Here is a 14,526-nt window from a genome sequence, read left to right as displayed (position 1 = left end):
CATTTAATTCAATCCCCTAATTTCATAAAAAAGGAAACTGAAGACTAAAGAGATTAGTGAATTGTTCAAAATTATATTATAGACTGTGACAAAACCAATTTGAATTCAGATTCTCTGACAAAATTCGTTCTACTACATTTTCTACTACTTTTCTACTCCTATTCAAGAAACTGCAAGTTTCTTGAAAGCAAGGTCTCTTTTTTGCCTTTCTTTGTATTTCTAGAGTTTACATAGTGCCTGGCATGCAGTAGATACAATAAATGCTAGTTAACTGATTGACATACTACCTTCTTCTTATGTTTTCACAGAAAAGACCCATCAATTTACTGGATTGTATGCTATTATTCCTACTTTAATTCAGTTTCCCACACCTGAGGAAAGTCTAGTAAGCTGGACTATTCAAATCACAAATCTGAATCCCAGAGCTGGAAGGGAGCTTTGAAGTAATTTAGTCCAAGCTATTTAGAAGAGGAATCTCTTCTACATCTGTGTCTATACCTCAAAGAGTATCCCTAAAAGAAGGAAATGATTCATGTGTTCAAAAAACATGCAGAGTAGTTCTGTTTATTGTGGCAAAGAACTAGAAACTAAGGGAGTACCCATCAAATGGGTAATGGCTGAACAAATTATGACATATGAATGCTCTAAGAAATGATGAATGGGATGGGTGGAGAGAAACCTAGAAAGACTTACATGAACTGATACAATATGAAATAAACAGAACCGGGGAAACAATTAGTACAATAACAACATTACTATAAAGACAAACAAATTTGAAAGAATAAATTCTGATGGATGAGTAACCATGATTCTTGAATGCTAATGATGAAGCAGGCTATCTTCCTCTTGACAGTGAAATGATGGACTCCAGGTGCAGAATAAGACATAGGGTTTTTTTTAAAACACAACCAATGTGGTCATTTGTTTTGATTGACTAAGTCTATTTATTACAAAACTTTTGTTTTTGTTTTTCCAATTGGGTGGAAGAGAGTAGTGCTAATGATAAGGTTGCCAAAAAAAAAAAGAAAAGAAAGAAATGCATTTTTCTGTTTCACTTTGAATATGGAATACTCATTTTATTTTATGCTTATTAAGAGTAAAAAAAAGCAATTAAAAAAACTAAACAAAAGAACTGCAGTGTCAGGGAATTCATTATCTCTGGAGCTGGCCCACCCATCTTCTAGTTGGGAAGCTTTATTAAAAATTAAACCTATATCTCTCTTTCTGCAATATTTATCCAGTAAGCTTGGATAATACCTCAAAGAGATAATAAGGAAAAATATTTGTACAAAAGTATTTACAGCTGTGCTCTTTGTGATGGCAAAAAATTGGAAAATGAGAGTATGCCTTTCAACTGGGCAATGGCTAAACAAACTGTGGTATCTGTTGGTGATGGAATACTATTGTGCTCAAAGGAATAAAGAACTGGAGGAATTCCCTGTGAACTGGAATGACCTCCAGGAATTGATGCAGAGTGAAAGGAGCAGAGCCAAAAGAACATTGTACACAGAGACTGATATAATGTGGTACAATCGAATATAACGAACTTCTTTACTAGCAGCAATGCAAGGATCCAGAGCAAGGCTGAGGGACTTATGAGAAAGAACACTAGCAACATTCAGAGGGAGGAGAAACACAGAAGAAAAACAACTGCTTGAACACATGGGCTGATGGGGATATTATAGGGGATGTAGACACTAAATGATAACTCTAGTCCAACTATCAGTAATATGGAATTAGGTCTTGATAAATGATAAATGTAAAACCCAGTGGAATTGTGTATAGGCTAAGGTGGGGCAAAGTGGGGCTTTGGGGAGAGGGAAAGAAATGAAATATGTAACTATGGGAAAATATTCAAAATAAAAATAAAAAAATATCTATCTAGTGATTTTGGTCCTATATAACCTGTAAATCTTCTAAAAGCTCAAGTCCCTTCCTTCTACAAGAAACCTTCCATGATCCTTCCAACTTGTGCCCTCCCTCCCTAAATACTTTCTATCTAACTACTTTGTATATATTTGTATTTAGTCACTTTGTACTTAGCCTGTATGTATTTCTATGTGTGCTTGTTTCTCCTTTTAAAATATAACCTCCTTGTGAGTAGAGAATTGACTTATTCTTTGTACTCATATCCCTTGTTGCACAGTGTCTGCCATGAAGTAAATACTTAAGAAAACCCCAAAACTTTCTGACTGATTTATTAATGTTTCCACCCCCTTCATCAGTTTGATCACTGATTTCTAAGTATACCCTAGTTTGTCCTTTTCACAAATTAACCATATTTCCCAAAACACAGTATTTCAGATAAGTTCTGACCAGGGTAGTGGAGGAATGTAGCATGTAGATCATGGATCCCACACTTTTTTGGCCTACCGCCCCCTTTCCAGAAAAAATATTACTTAGAGCCCCCTAGAAATTGTGAAACTATTTATTGAACTCAGAATAGAATGTAATACAAAAAAAGTGTGGCCATCACTGCTACCCTCGATTGCTGCAGCACCCACCAGGGGGTGGTAGCGCCCACTTTGGGAATCACTGCTCTAGATCTTTTTCACCTGAATTATTATTGAGAGATACAACCTGTACTCAGGCAATGTTTTTTTTTAACTGTAGGATTTCATACTTGTAGGCTGTTGTGATCCTTCTAGATCTTGACTACCATCCAACCTGTTAGCTCTCTTTACCACCTTTGTGTTAATTGTAAAACTGATAAGCTTGCCATCTCTGTCACCCAAGCCACTGATATGTTCAACTGTCCAGGGCCAAGGACAGGACCCAGGGTAATTCTTTTAAAATGTTCTCTTTTTTATCATATTAAGGCTGTAGGTATGGTGCTTAAGAGGAAAAAAAGAGTCTGAGAAGTTAGACTTACATAATCAAATGATGGCAAATATTACACCTATCAGAAGTTATTTGCTTTTTAAAAGGAATCAAAAGCTTAATGTAAAAAATGAAGCTCTGAGCAGTGAGATTTCAGCCATCAATTGTAGGTGGGGGATAATTTTTTTGGGAGGTTTTCTCAGTATCCTGAAATCAGATCACAATGTAGTCCTCACTTTCCTATAAGGATGTCTTTACCTATATAGTATCTCAGGAGAAGCAGTGACATATGGTTATTGCCTACTGTCAAAGAGAATGTCTCTAGAAGTAAGAGAATACCCATACTAAGACTTTTGAAAATAGTGGGACGGGGGCAGCTGAGTGGCTCAGTGGATTGAGCCAGAGGTCCTGGGTTCAAATCTGGCCTTAGACACTTCTTAGCTTTGTGACCCTGGGCAAGGAGACAGTTCAGCCTATTCTTAACATAAAATTTGAGGTTGCTGGAATAAAATGAAACATATGCTTAGTAAATAATGTAACAGGATAGATAAAAATGATAATGAAATAAAATAGATACTGTATTTTAGCTTCAAGTATATGGAAGACTAAGAGAAATTTTTCATACTCTATAATATATTTTATGTTTTACTTCTATTTACTTCTAATATATTCTAATATATCAGGCTTTACTTCTGAACTTAAAATCTATTTTAAGTCACTTTAAGTTATGAAAACCTATGTTGTTAGAAAGGTTCTACCACAAGTTTCACTACTGGAAAAAGGTTTCACTTCAAATTTTCTGATGAGTATAATTTCAAAGAGTTTAAGAATCTGAAATGGCTAAAAAATACTGAGCTCTCCAAATGCTGATGTCTACTGAAACTCCATCCTGATGCTAACCAACAGATTTGTTTGAGGCACCAAACTACAATAAAGTACATTTACTATACAAGTACAACACACTATGATCGTGTCAGGTTTTTACAAGGCTAAGTAAGCCTGGAGCTTGGATAATATTTGTATAGGATCTTTGATTCTAGGTCTTTAAATGGCAATTCAAGACACAATAACAACAATCAGCACTAGTAGCCATGAACTGAAGTGTCATGGTGTTGGTATCTCATTAACCAGAACTAGTTTGCTAACTGTTTTCATTATATGCAGCATAAATAATAATGTTTTTCTTGCTCTAGTAGACTATACAACCTGAAGGAGTAGAAACATAATTTTGGGGAAATAAGGATGTAAGATAGTGAAGGGATTAGAGTGAAGGTGAGGCTCATGAGAAACTTGCCACTTTGACTACTCCCCCCTACCATTAGTATTCTTCATGGTGAGAAACGTGGGGAGGGAAGAGACAGACCTAGGAATCAGACAAAGCTACAAGCAAGGCCCAGCAGGACAGAAAACTGAGATGCCCACATTATTCTGCATATACTAAGTGTTTAACAAATGTTTGTTTAGTGGATGAATAAATGAATAAATGGGAGGGGGTGCAGAGAGAGAGAAGTATTCTAGATCCTATACAAAGCCTTCCTATACAAATTTCCTTCAATTATTTTCCACAGATCCCGGAGGTGGAGCTTGAGCAGGTTAGTTGGTTACTTTCAAAATGCCAACTCCAACAGCCAAAGGAAGAGAGGATTTTGCCAAACTAGGTGTCCTCACTCAAAGCAGAGGTGGATACTTAACTAAGTTCAGACATCTGGAGCCCTTTCATGGCTATATGCTACAATAAAGGATTAAAAGTCTGAAAAATGGCATATTTTCTAACCCTAACTTTAAGCCCTAATTTGCAATGCCTTACCTAATTATTAAACGGTCTACTTCATAATCAGGTTAGGCTCCCTAGAAGTCTCCTAGGATCATCTTCATGCCTTTCTCTCTTCTACCCCATCCCATGTGCTTCCCCAGATGTTTTCCTCTCTCTTCCTGAGGTCTCTGTTTTTTAAAAAGCTTTATACTGGGGGCAGCTGGGTAGCTCAGTGGATTGAGAGCCAGGCTTAGAGACGGGAGGTCCTAGGTTCAAATCCGGCCTCAGACACTTCCCAGCTGTGTGACCCTGGGCAAGTCACTTGACCCCATTGCCCACCCTTACCACTCTTCCACCTATAAGTCAATACACAGAAGTTAAGGGTTTAAAATTAAAAAAAAAGAAAAAAGAAAAAGCTTTATACTGTCTCACCTCATTTCCCACAATAGCAGCTATTGGATTCTTCTTTACCTGCATTGTTTTATTCAGAGTAGCAAAATTTTGAATAATTAAAGATCAACATCCTTGGAATTCTTGGCTTTCTATACTAGTTTCCCCTCCCTCCCTCCTTTCCCTAACAACCCTCCCCACCAAAGAAAAAATCTTGTTAAGTAGCTAAGAGGCAATTCTAGAGAATTTTGAAGAAAACTTAACAGAGACTTGAAGACCTAAATTATTATACCTGATGCATTTGTGACTGGCTGGTTTTCTGTGCAGAAGGAAAGGAGTATTCTGATTGGCTGCTGATGTCTATAAAAAGCCAGACTTCTTACATGACAGCTGAGAAGCACAGGAGAAGTGACAGGAAACAGAAAGGATAAGAAAGAAGAAAAACAGAGGGAAGAGATCAGCACTGGAGTGATAACATGATGATAATCATATATAATGGTAACTAGCATAACCACAGGTGGGAACCAGAAACCACAGCTTATAGAATCTGAGTAGAAAGGGATAATCAGACAATAATCTAACCTCACTCTTGAACAAGCCCAACAAGTAGCCATTGCTTGAAAGCTGAAAAGATCAAAGCTCCAGGTTCATCTCATTCAACTTCCTCATTTTATAGACTAGGAAAGTAAGGCCAGGAAGGCTGGGTGACTTTCCTAAGGCCGTTAAGGTAGGAGTGTGCTGGAATAAGCTAGGAACAGCTTACAAGAGTCAATTGCTAAACTTTCAGTGTGCGCATTTATGCCTTGGAAATAAATTCCTCACTACAAACCAGCACTTGTTTATTGTTTGGTTCATAGCTTAGACTTGAAAGTGATGGAGAAAATGTTAAAAATCCAGATTAAATTTAAAGTGTGTTGTGTATAGTCCTCTTCTCCTCCCTAGGTCAGTTGTAAACATCTACAAGTACATTCCTACATATGGTGGGGCAGAGTGGAGTTGGGGATGGGGTAGCTAGGTAGTACAATGGATAGAGTACCAGCACTAGAGCCAGGAGGGTCCAAGTTCAAACCTGGATTCAGCTGTGTGACCCTGGGCAAGTTAGTTTCCTCATTTGTGAAATGAGCTAGAGACGGAAATGGCAAACTACTCTAATATCTTTGCCAACAAAACTCCAAATGGGGCCATAAAGTCAGACATGATTCAAAATGACTAAACAACAACAACCCTGCATATGGGTAATCTTGTGGCAGGGATATAGAGGTAAAATTTGAATTCAGGTCCCATAATTCCGAGGTCAGTTGTACCTTCCCCCACATCACGCTGTTCTTTTCCCAAGTTCTGGGAACTATTATGTTGTTTTTGCTTGGTTGGGGATTAGTATGAAGTCTTCTTCCTCATGGAATATACTGTCATGGGTCTAGAAACTATACCTACTGGACCTCATTCATTCTTACAACATCCTCTATTACCAGCAAGCATCCAAGCAGGCAGGGGTATCTTCGGAAAGTAAGTCTCTTGACCTAGCATCTACTCCCTAGGCTCTTCACTGAATTCAGGAGGTAGAAAGTTCTTGGATCTTGTGCAGACTCTGGGAGGGTGTTACTGCAGTGACTGAGGAACTGATGCTGAGTGTACTCAGGTCCCTATACACCCAATCACCCAGTATTTGCCAATTTAGAAATCTAATCTAATTTCCCTTCTTCCTTAAGAGTTTGAGAGAATGATGCTACACACTAGTATCATGAGACCCTGAAGGGTGGGAGTTCCAGTCAAATGATACTCTGCTAGTAACCCACACTTCCTTCTACCTTATCCATGTGATTCAATCATCATCTTCCTAGGCAAAAACTCCCCTTTCCTAGCTGTTACCACTTTCTGCTTTCTCATCATCATCCACCTCAGCTCTTCCCCTCCAATGCTGCTCTGTCTTCTCTTGTCATTTTGTCTTGTGGGATCCATTTCTAATATTAATAAACTTCCTTTCATATTAACCTTCCTTCTCTCAAACTCTTTCCATTCAAGGGTAAAAAGTGAGCCCCAAAGTGCATCAATTCAACATGACTATTACCACCCAAGAGAATTTAGCAGCCTGGGAAAACATTCATTATAAAGGGGTATCCATAAAGTCCTAAGGCAGTTCTGAGTTATTAAGTCTTTTAAAACTGCCCTAGAACTTTTGGGACACCCTATACACAAGGAAAAGATAATATTAAGGCCATCTTTATCACATGTTATGATAATTGAGGTTCACAATTGTCATATCGTTAAGGAAAAATATTTAAAATCTGTACAGTATATTCTATAAGTTCCATGTATATGCTAAGAAGGCAGGGAAATAGTAGATTGAGAAAGAGTTTTTAAAAAGTTAATAAGAAAGTTTCTACATTTAAAGAAAAGGTCCTTAACCACTTGAAAAGCCCAGATATTTAGAATAACTCAATCTCTAAGAAATAGAAATAGTTGAGGTTTTATTGTATTTAATTTATAGTCCAAGAAAATCCAAAAATATTGTGTCTTTGGTCAGTGAACAAACAAATGAGGTAAATAGAAATTTCAGGTTGGGAGACACTGCAGACACTTATAGCTGGGTTATATAAGGCAATAGAGTTCTACATACCTTCAAATGCTCAATCTTTTCATAGGGATTCAGAAAGGTGCCAGAGTCAAGTTCATCTGCTGCCTTTGGTGGGTCTATGAAATCCTTGGTAACTTTCTCTGTGAGCTTGAAGATGACCTGCTGCTTGGCGTGGTTCTTGTCCATTAACAGTTGCACATGCTGTTCTAGTTCCTTAATGTGCTCCTCTCTCAGGCCCAGAGTCTGCTCAAGGGTCTTTTTGTCTTGTTGGAGGCTTTCTATACGCTTTCCAAGTTCAGCAATTTGTCTCACCTTGTGTCGAATTAGCTCTAGGCGATCTTTATCTTCAGTGGCTGTGAGGTAGGTGCTACATGTCCGCTTTTCCTGTTGGGCTGCTTCAAGGGCTTTATGGAGAATCTTCACAAGTTCCTGGGGGGGGAGGTAAAAGAAAACAAACCAAATCAAATCTTATCTTATCAATCCCCTCCCATTATAACTATATACACAAAATCCAGACATGGTATGCTTGCCTGGTGGGGAGTATCAAAACAAAATTAGAGAAATCCTAGAATTATTCTCAGAGTTACAAAACTGTATAGACTTTTTGATCCAGCAATGCCACTATTAGGTTTATTTCTTAAGGTGACCTGAGGAAAAGGAAAAGAACCTATATATTCTAAAATGTTTATAACAACTCTCTTTATGATTCAAAGACCTAGAAAATGAAGGGATGCCTAACAATTGGGGAATGGCCACACAAGTTGTGGCATATGATTGTGAAGGAATTGCACTACATGGTAAGAAATAATGAACAGGTTAATTTTGGAAAAATCTGGAAAGATCTACATGAATTTACAAAGAGTGAAATGAGCAGAACAAAGAGAACATTATATACAGCAACAGAAATATAGTTTGAAGAATGACTTGAGTATGTCCTCCTCCAGAGAAAGAACTGATAAACAGAATTAAGTAAGAAATAGATTTATGTATTCATATATCTTTTGGTCATGTGATGCTTTTTCTAATGGGAGGAGAGGAAGAATCAAATTAACTGGATATTTTAATGTAACAAATAATTTTTTTTTTAAATTGGAGCTGCACAGGGACCATAAGGTGTTCTAAACCAGTTGCTCAGGAGATCGGTATCTAGTCTGTCTTAATTCTAGTTTTGCTCAGAATCTGAACCTCATATAGTAACCAGACTCTTGTCTTGTCTTGTTAATCCAGTTCCCACCTTGTTCTGCAATCCTACTTAACCAAGTCCTTATTTTTTCTCCCCTTTGCTCAAGTCCATTTCTGAAATGTCTAATTTCAATCAGCAGTTAGTCATTTCATGAGGAATCTCACTCATAATTAAAAATAAAAAATAGAGATATCTAGCCAGCAGCTAATATGTTTTTAAAAAATAAGTCAACAATCCTATATTAAGTACCTTACAATGAGTGCTGGGTACATGGAAAAAGAAAAACAGTCTCTGTTCTCAAGGACTTTACAGTGTAATTGGAGGATTCAGTTTTTCCTACTAAAGTTCCACTTTCCCTCCACTTTCTTGCTAGTACTTTCTGATCAGTGAATATTTCTCCTGTTTCTTTAATATCATTTGCAGTTAGTTTGAATCCATATCTAGTGAAGGAAATGAGCTAGATGACTACTCAAGTCATAGTCGTAGGATTTCAGAGCTAGATGGGACTACAGAGATCACTTAGTTCGACCCCTGCATTTTACAAATTAAACAGTCCATCGAAAATAATGTGGCTCACTCAGGACTGAATAGGTAGTTAGTTAGTGAAAGAGAAATAACTAACTGAACTAGTTAACAATGATGAAATGGCAGGAAAAATAGAGATAGTATTATTGACTACACACACAATACAAACAAAATATTTGTTGTTGTTCAGTTGTTTTAGTCTTGCTGGACTCTTTGTGACCCTATTTGGGGTTTTCTTGGCAAGGATACTGGAGTTGTTTGCTATTTCCTTCTCCAGATCATTTGACAGATGAGGAAACAGAGGCAAACAAGGTTAAATGACTTCCCAGAGTCACATAGTTGGTAAGTATCTGAGACCAGATTTGAGCTCAGGAACATGAATCTTTCTGATTCCAGGCTCAGCACTCTATATCCACTGTGCCACCTAGATGCCCCTATATATGAACATTCATAAGTAAAAATATACAAATTTACATTAAAAAGAGTACCAAATTCTTGAGTGTCTCAGTGAACAACAAAGGGTTCAGAAGGGTTATTCATGCCTCTTTCCATTCCCAAACATAAAAATTCATGTTTTTTCTCATGTTTCTCTTGATTGGAATGCCCACTGTCATGCTGTCCAAAACTCATTCATCTTTAGGTTCCAGATTAAGCTTTACCTCCTGCATGAAGCCCTCTCTTAAGTACCCCAGTCCACAGTAATAGTAACTTCTTCTGAATTTCTAAAGCATGAATTTCTGTACTATTTATTTGGCATTTAGCATATGCTACTTTTTATTATTTTTTTTGGCTGTGGTAGAGTGGAGAGAGCTGGATTAAGACAAGTGTATATAAGGATTTAAGGGCCAACTTTGACACATATTGTCTTTAAGGGTTTTAAGGCCTATCTCTTGGTGTTATAGGCAACTTTCTTAGACTAAAAACAAAGTGAAGAAAAGGTGTGGGAGTTTCCTCATCTGAGAGTTCCCTTTATGAATGAAGTCATTGGTCTACTCTAACTTGTCCCTATCCTTATTTCTCCAATTAGAATATAAGTTCCTGAAGATAGTGTACATATCTTTAAACATCTTGTAAAGTTAAATTAATTTAGTTTAAATGAAAGTTAACCAATCTAATCAAAGTTTCATTAAAAATTGTCAGGTTAGATATATCTGCTTCCTTCCTTTTATTTTCTAGCCAGGTAGGATTTCTAGTTTGTTCAGGTAAAGGTAATTTCCCCCCAGCTCTCACTATGAAGCCTAACCATTGAATATACCAAATAAACTTTTCTAGGTCTAGGCCATTAAATCTCTAAAACTGTATAGTCCTGGAAGAATTTCTAACCAGTTACTTAATTTAATTTAAATTTTACCATATTAATTTAAAAATAGGTTATATCTTTTAAAAACTTTAAAATCCTGAACTTATCAAAAAAGGAGAATTTTCATATGGCCATAATTACAAGTTTCTATATGGTACTGTGAATTTTCACTTCATGATTGCTTTATAAAAGAAGTATATAAAGGTCAATGGCTCAGTGGATTGAGTGTCAAGTCTATAGATGGGAGGTCCCTAGGTTCAAATCTGGCCCTAGATACTTTCTAGCTGTGTGACCCTAGGCAAGCCACTCAACTCCCACTGCCCAGCCCTTACACGGTATTGGTTCTAAGACAGAAGATGAAGGTTAAAAAAAAAAGTATGTAAGTTCTATGTATTCTTTTCAAATGGAGAAGAAAATGGCAAATCATTCTTTTCAAAGAAAATCCCCAAAAGAGTCATGAAGTGTCAGACACAACTGAAAAATGACTGAATAATTAACAAATTACTTTCAAAACTGTTCTTGCTTGTGCTTCCTTATGAACTTCATTCTGTTCTCTTCTTAGGCATTAAAAAATGTTTCAATGCTGCTCTTTTTCTGGGTATCATTACTGTAGCCTTCTCACCCCTATTCCCCATTCAAAACCATGACAAAGAAAAAAAAGCACCCTTTTAATTCCTTCAGCTTAAGTTTTCAAAATCCTTTCCAGGCATTATTTCATTTATTCCTCTCGTAACCACGGGAAGAAGATACTACAAATAGCATTATCCTCATTTTCAAAGCAAAGAAACTAAGGCTCAGAAAGATTAATTGACTAGCCCAGTGACACATTTAGCTTCACAGGCAGAATTTGAACTGTGGTCTTTCTTGATTTACACTCCAGCATTCTCTCCTTTACTTAACATTAACACAGAAACATTCCAGTCCCAACATGGTAATGTGTAAGACTCAAATCAACCTTAAAGATTCTTTGATCATAAAAATCTCTAAGGAAGTATATTTCTGCCAGTTTATTTTTTAATTATAATACTTTGCATACTATGTCCTTATTATAGTGTTAACATTCTAAAAGGGGAGAAGAAAACATCACTTCAAGAGCCTCAAGTGTCTTCAAAGAGTAATGAAGATAATGCTATTTGTAGCACTGCTTACCATGGTTATATGAGGAATAAATGAAATAATTCCTGGAAGGTATTTTAAAAACTCAAGTCTGCAAAAATAAATTTACTTATTGTTATTATTTTCCACACAGCTTTGACTAAAAGAATATAGGGTTCTAAGAGTTAGGAGCATCATTCTTTTCTTAACATCAGAGTAATTATACCAAACAAAAATGTCAAGTTTCATACTTTAAGTATAATTCTGGAGAACCTATTATTATTCAGGAACTGGGAAGGGCAGCTTTCTAATCTTGTATGGCTCAGTAACGTGTTGATTCTGAAAACAGTTTCCTAGTTACTGAAGCAATCTGATTAAGCTACAGTTTCCCTAGAGCTTCAAAATCTTCTGAACTCAAAAAAATCAGGCCAAGAATGTCTGGTATTACGCTTTGTAAGGACCTGTTTGTCTGGATTACTCTTTTCATTGGCATGCTGACAGTGATTAAAATTCCAGCAGATCCTAAAATAGTACTGCTAACCAGATCATATGGGAGGAAAAGAAGTTCTTCAGAAGAGATATTTGATCCTTTAGTAATGTCTAGAAATGGGATAAGACTAGCAGAGGCAAATCTGTGGGTTCCTGGTGGCAAGAATGGGCAGAAATTGATTACTTTTACAGCCCCTGCTCTAAACACAATAAGCAGGTAATATCTGATGCCACAGAAGGAATCTTCTCTTGGGAGAAATAGCCTATGTTGCTGATAAATTCTGACTCCAGCCCTTGTGTTCTATACACTACACCACCTAGCTGTCTCCAACTAATATCATATAAATAAAATCATACAGATATGTAGATCTCTATGTATGATAACAACTGACACCATTTCAAGTTACTTGATTAGAAAGACTAAAATTAAAAGGAAAAAGGAACAAAGATTAGTTGTATAATAGAATTCAGGATATCCAGCGCCACATTAAATGACAAATTCACTAACAAACATTTCTGATGCAAATACTATATAAAGAGTTCCTGTAACATACATTCCCAGAAATTCTGAGATTCATTTGTCTATATGTGGAAGGAGTATGCAATTGAATCATGATTTTGAAAGTACTATGTCAATGTTCTAAGGAACTAAGAAAAAGATAGACTGTATCATATTTCCTAAACAGATGCTACATTATTATTGAATGATCCATATCCTGAACCTTATGTTAATTCATGTTTTTCTCTAGGCAGGGTACATGGGAGGTTTAATTATTTCCTTCCATCAACATATGTCCAACAAAGGCACAATAGCTCTCCATATGCCTAGACAGATGGAAGGCAGGAACAGGTATGATTTCTATTCTCTTGATGGCTTGAGTATTCATATTAAAAAATAACTTTGTACCCAATGGACTGCAGATGAGTCTGTTCCTCTTCATCATTACCAGTAAAAATATCTATAGTAACTAATGGATTAGTGAATTGTCTGATTAATTCAACATTAAGTACTAAGTCTGGCAGATTTGAATTTGGGATAGATTTTAATCAGGCAAGGACTGTTAGGTCTTTGTTACCTCTGACCTAATTATTGCTAGCACTACTAACTGGTTTCCTAAACTACAAATTCCTTCCCAAACTAGTTTGGATACCATAGCCATTTTATATTTCATAAACAAAAAAACCATTAAGAGAATGGTCTTAATTTATGTATTCCTTTCCCATGAAATGGTAGAAAAAGAGTTTCATGGTGATGACAATGCTAGCAATAATAATAATAGCAACAATAATGCTAAAGGTTTGCAAAGCACTTTACAAATAACTCATTTTATCCTCACAACAACCTTGGGAGGTAGGTATAATATCCTCATTTTACATATAAGGAAACTGAGGCAGGGGCTGTGACTTGCTCAGGTTCACAGAACTAGTAGTAGTGTTTAAAGTAGAATCAGAACTCAGATCTTTACTGACTCTAGGCCCAGTGCTCTATCCATTGTTTCACCCATCTGCTTTCTTCACTTCAGTCTTAATTCTCACCTGACAAATAGGACCTTTAAAAATAAGTTTTTTGTTTTTTAAATCACCAGTTTTGCCTGGTATGCCTCCCTCTCCTTTTCTCAGAGTCATCTCATATAACAAATAGTATTTTTTAAAGAGAAACATATAGAAGGGGTTATGATTTGCACCATGTCTTTTGTCTTATTTAACTGTCCCTCATGTATTCTATGTTCTACCCAAATGGTCTACTTGTTGTTCTTCTTATTCAGTATTTTATCTCTTGCCTCTGGGTCTTTGTCCCTCATTCCCTATTCTTGGAGTCCTCTCCTCCTTTGGAATTCCTGCTTACACAAGGCTCACAAGGGCCAGGCATCTCCTAAAAGCAGCTTTTCTCATTCTTCCCAATTGCTAGTGATTCCATTCTCCCTCCAATCACTTTGCATTTACTTGCTTATGTACAGGATAGAAAGCAGGTGACTCCTTATTATATTAGTGATCTCTCTGAATACTTTTGGAGGGACAGACAGATTTCCCTCAGGCGAAGCTGGAGCCCCTATTATTGTTGGAATCTACAATGACAATTTGGACAGGGCTAGCATTGAGGCGAATTTTTGAATAAACTATGAAAAAGGAATTTAAGAAAAATAATAGAAGTGAGATTTCAGAGAGAATGCTTATTACCTAGTTAAGAGAAAAAATTTCAGGGATTTTACAAGCACCTATTTACGCTAAAAGGATGCTATGCTAATTACAAATAATTTTTACATACAAGCACAAATGTGAAGTTGAGTTGGGCCTCATTGACTACTCAGAATTTGGTCTAGCATATGCATGAAATTTGTGTTGTTTTCCACAATGTCAGATTCCCAAAGTTGGGAATATAATTTTCCTTTCCTAAC

General features: G+C 36.5%; 1 protein-coding gene across 1 annotated transcript in view; it reads right to left on the bottom strand.

The window, feature by feature from the left end:
• Window positions 1-14,526, bottom strand: part of TBC1D2 (TBC1 domain family member 2) — a 65,667-nt gene that overhangs the window by 23,465 nt on the left and 27,676 nt on the right. The window contains exon 6 of the mRNA XM_044657215.1: window positions 7,581-7,967. Coding sequence (XP_044513150.1) covers window positions 7,581-7,967 — 387 coding nt within the window. The remainder of the gene's footprint in view (window positions 1-7,580; window positions 7,968-14,526) is intronic.

This window comes from Gracilinanus agilis, chromosome 1, assembly GCF_016433145.1.
Source record: "Gracilinanus agilis isolate LMUSP501 chromosome 1, AgileGrace, whole genome shotgun sequence".
NCBI classification, from domain to species: Eukaryota; Metazoa; Chordata; class Mammalia; order Didelphimorphia; family Didelphidae; genus Gracilinanus; species Gracilinanus agilis.
Note: the sequence above shows the minus strand (reverse complement) of the source record. Positions and strands in the feature narration are given on the sequence as shown.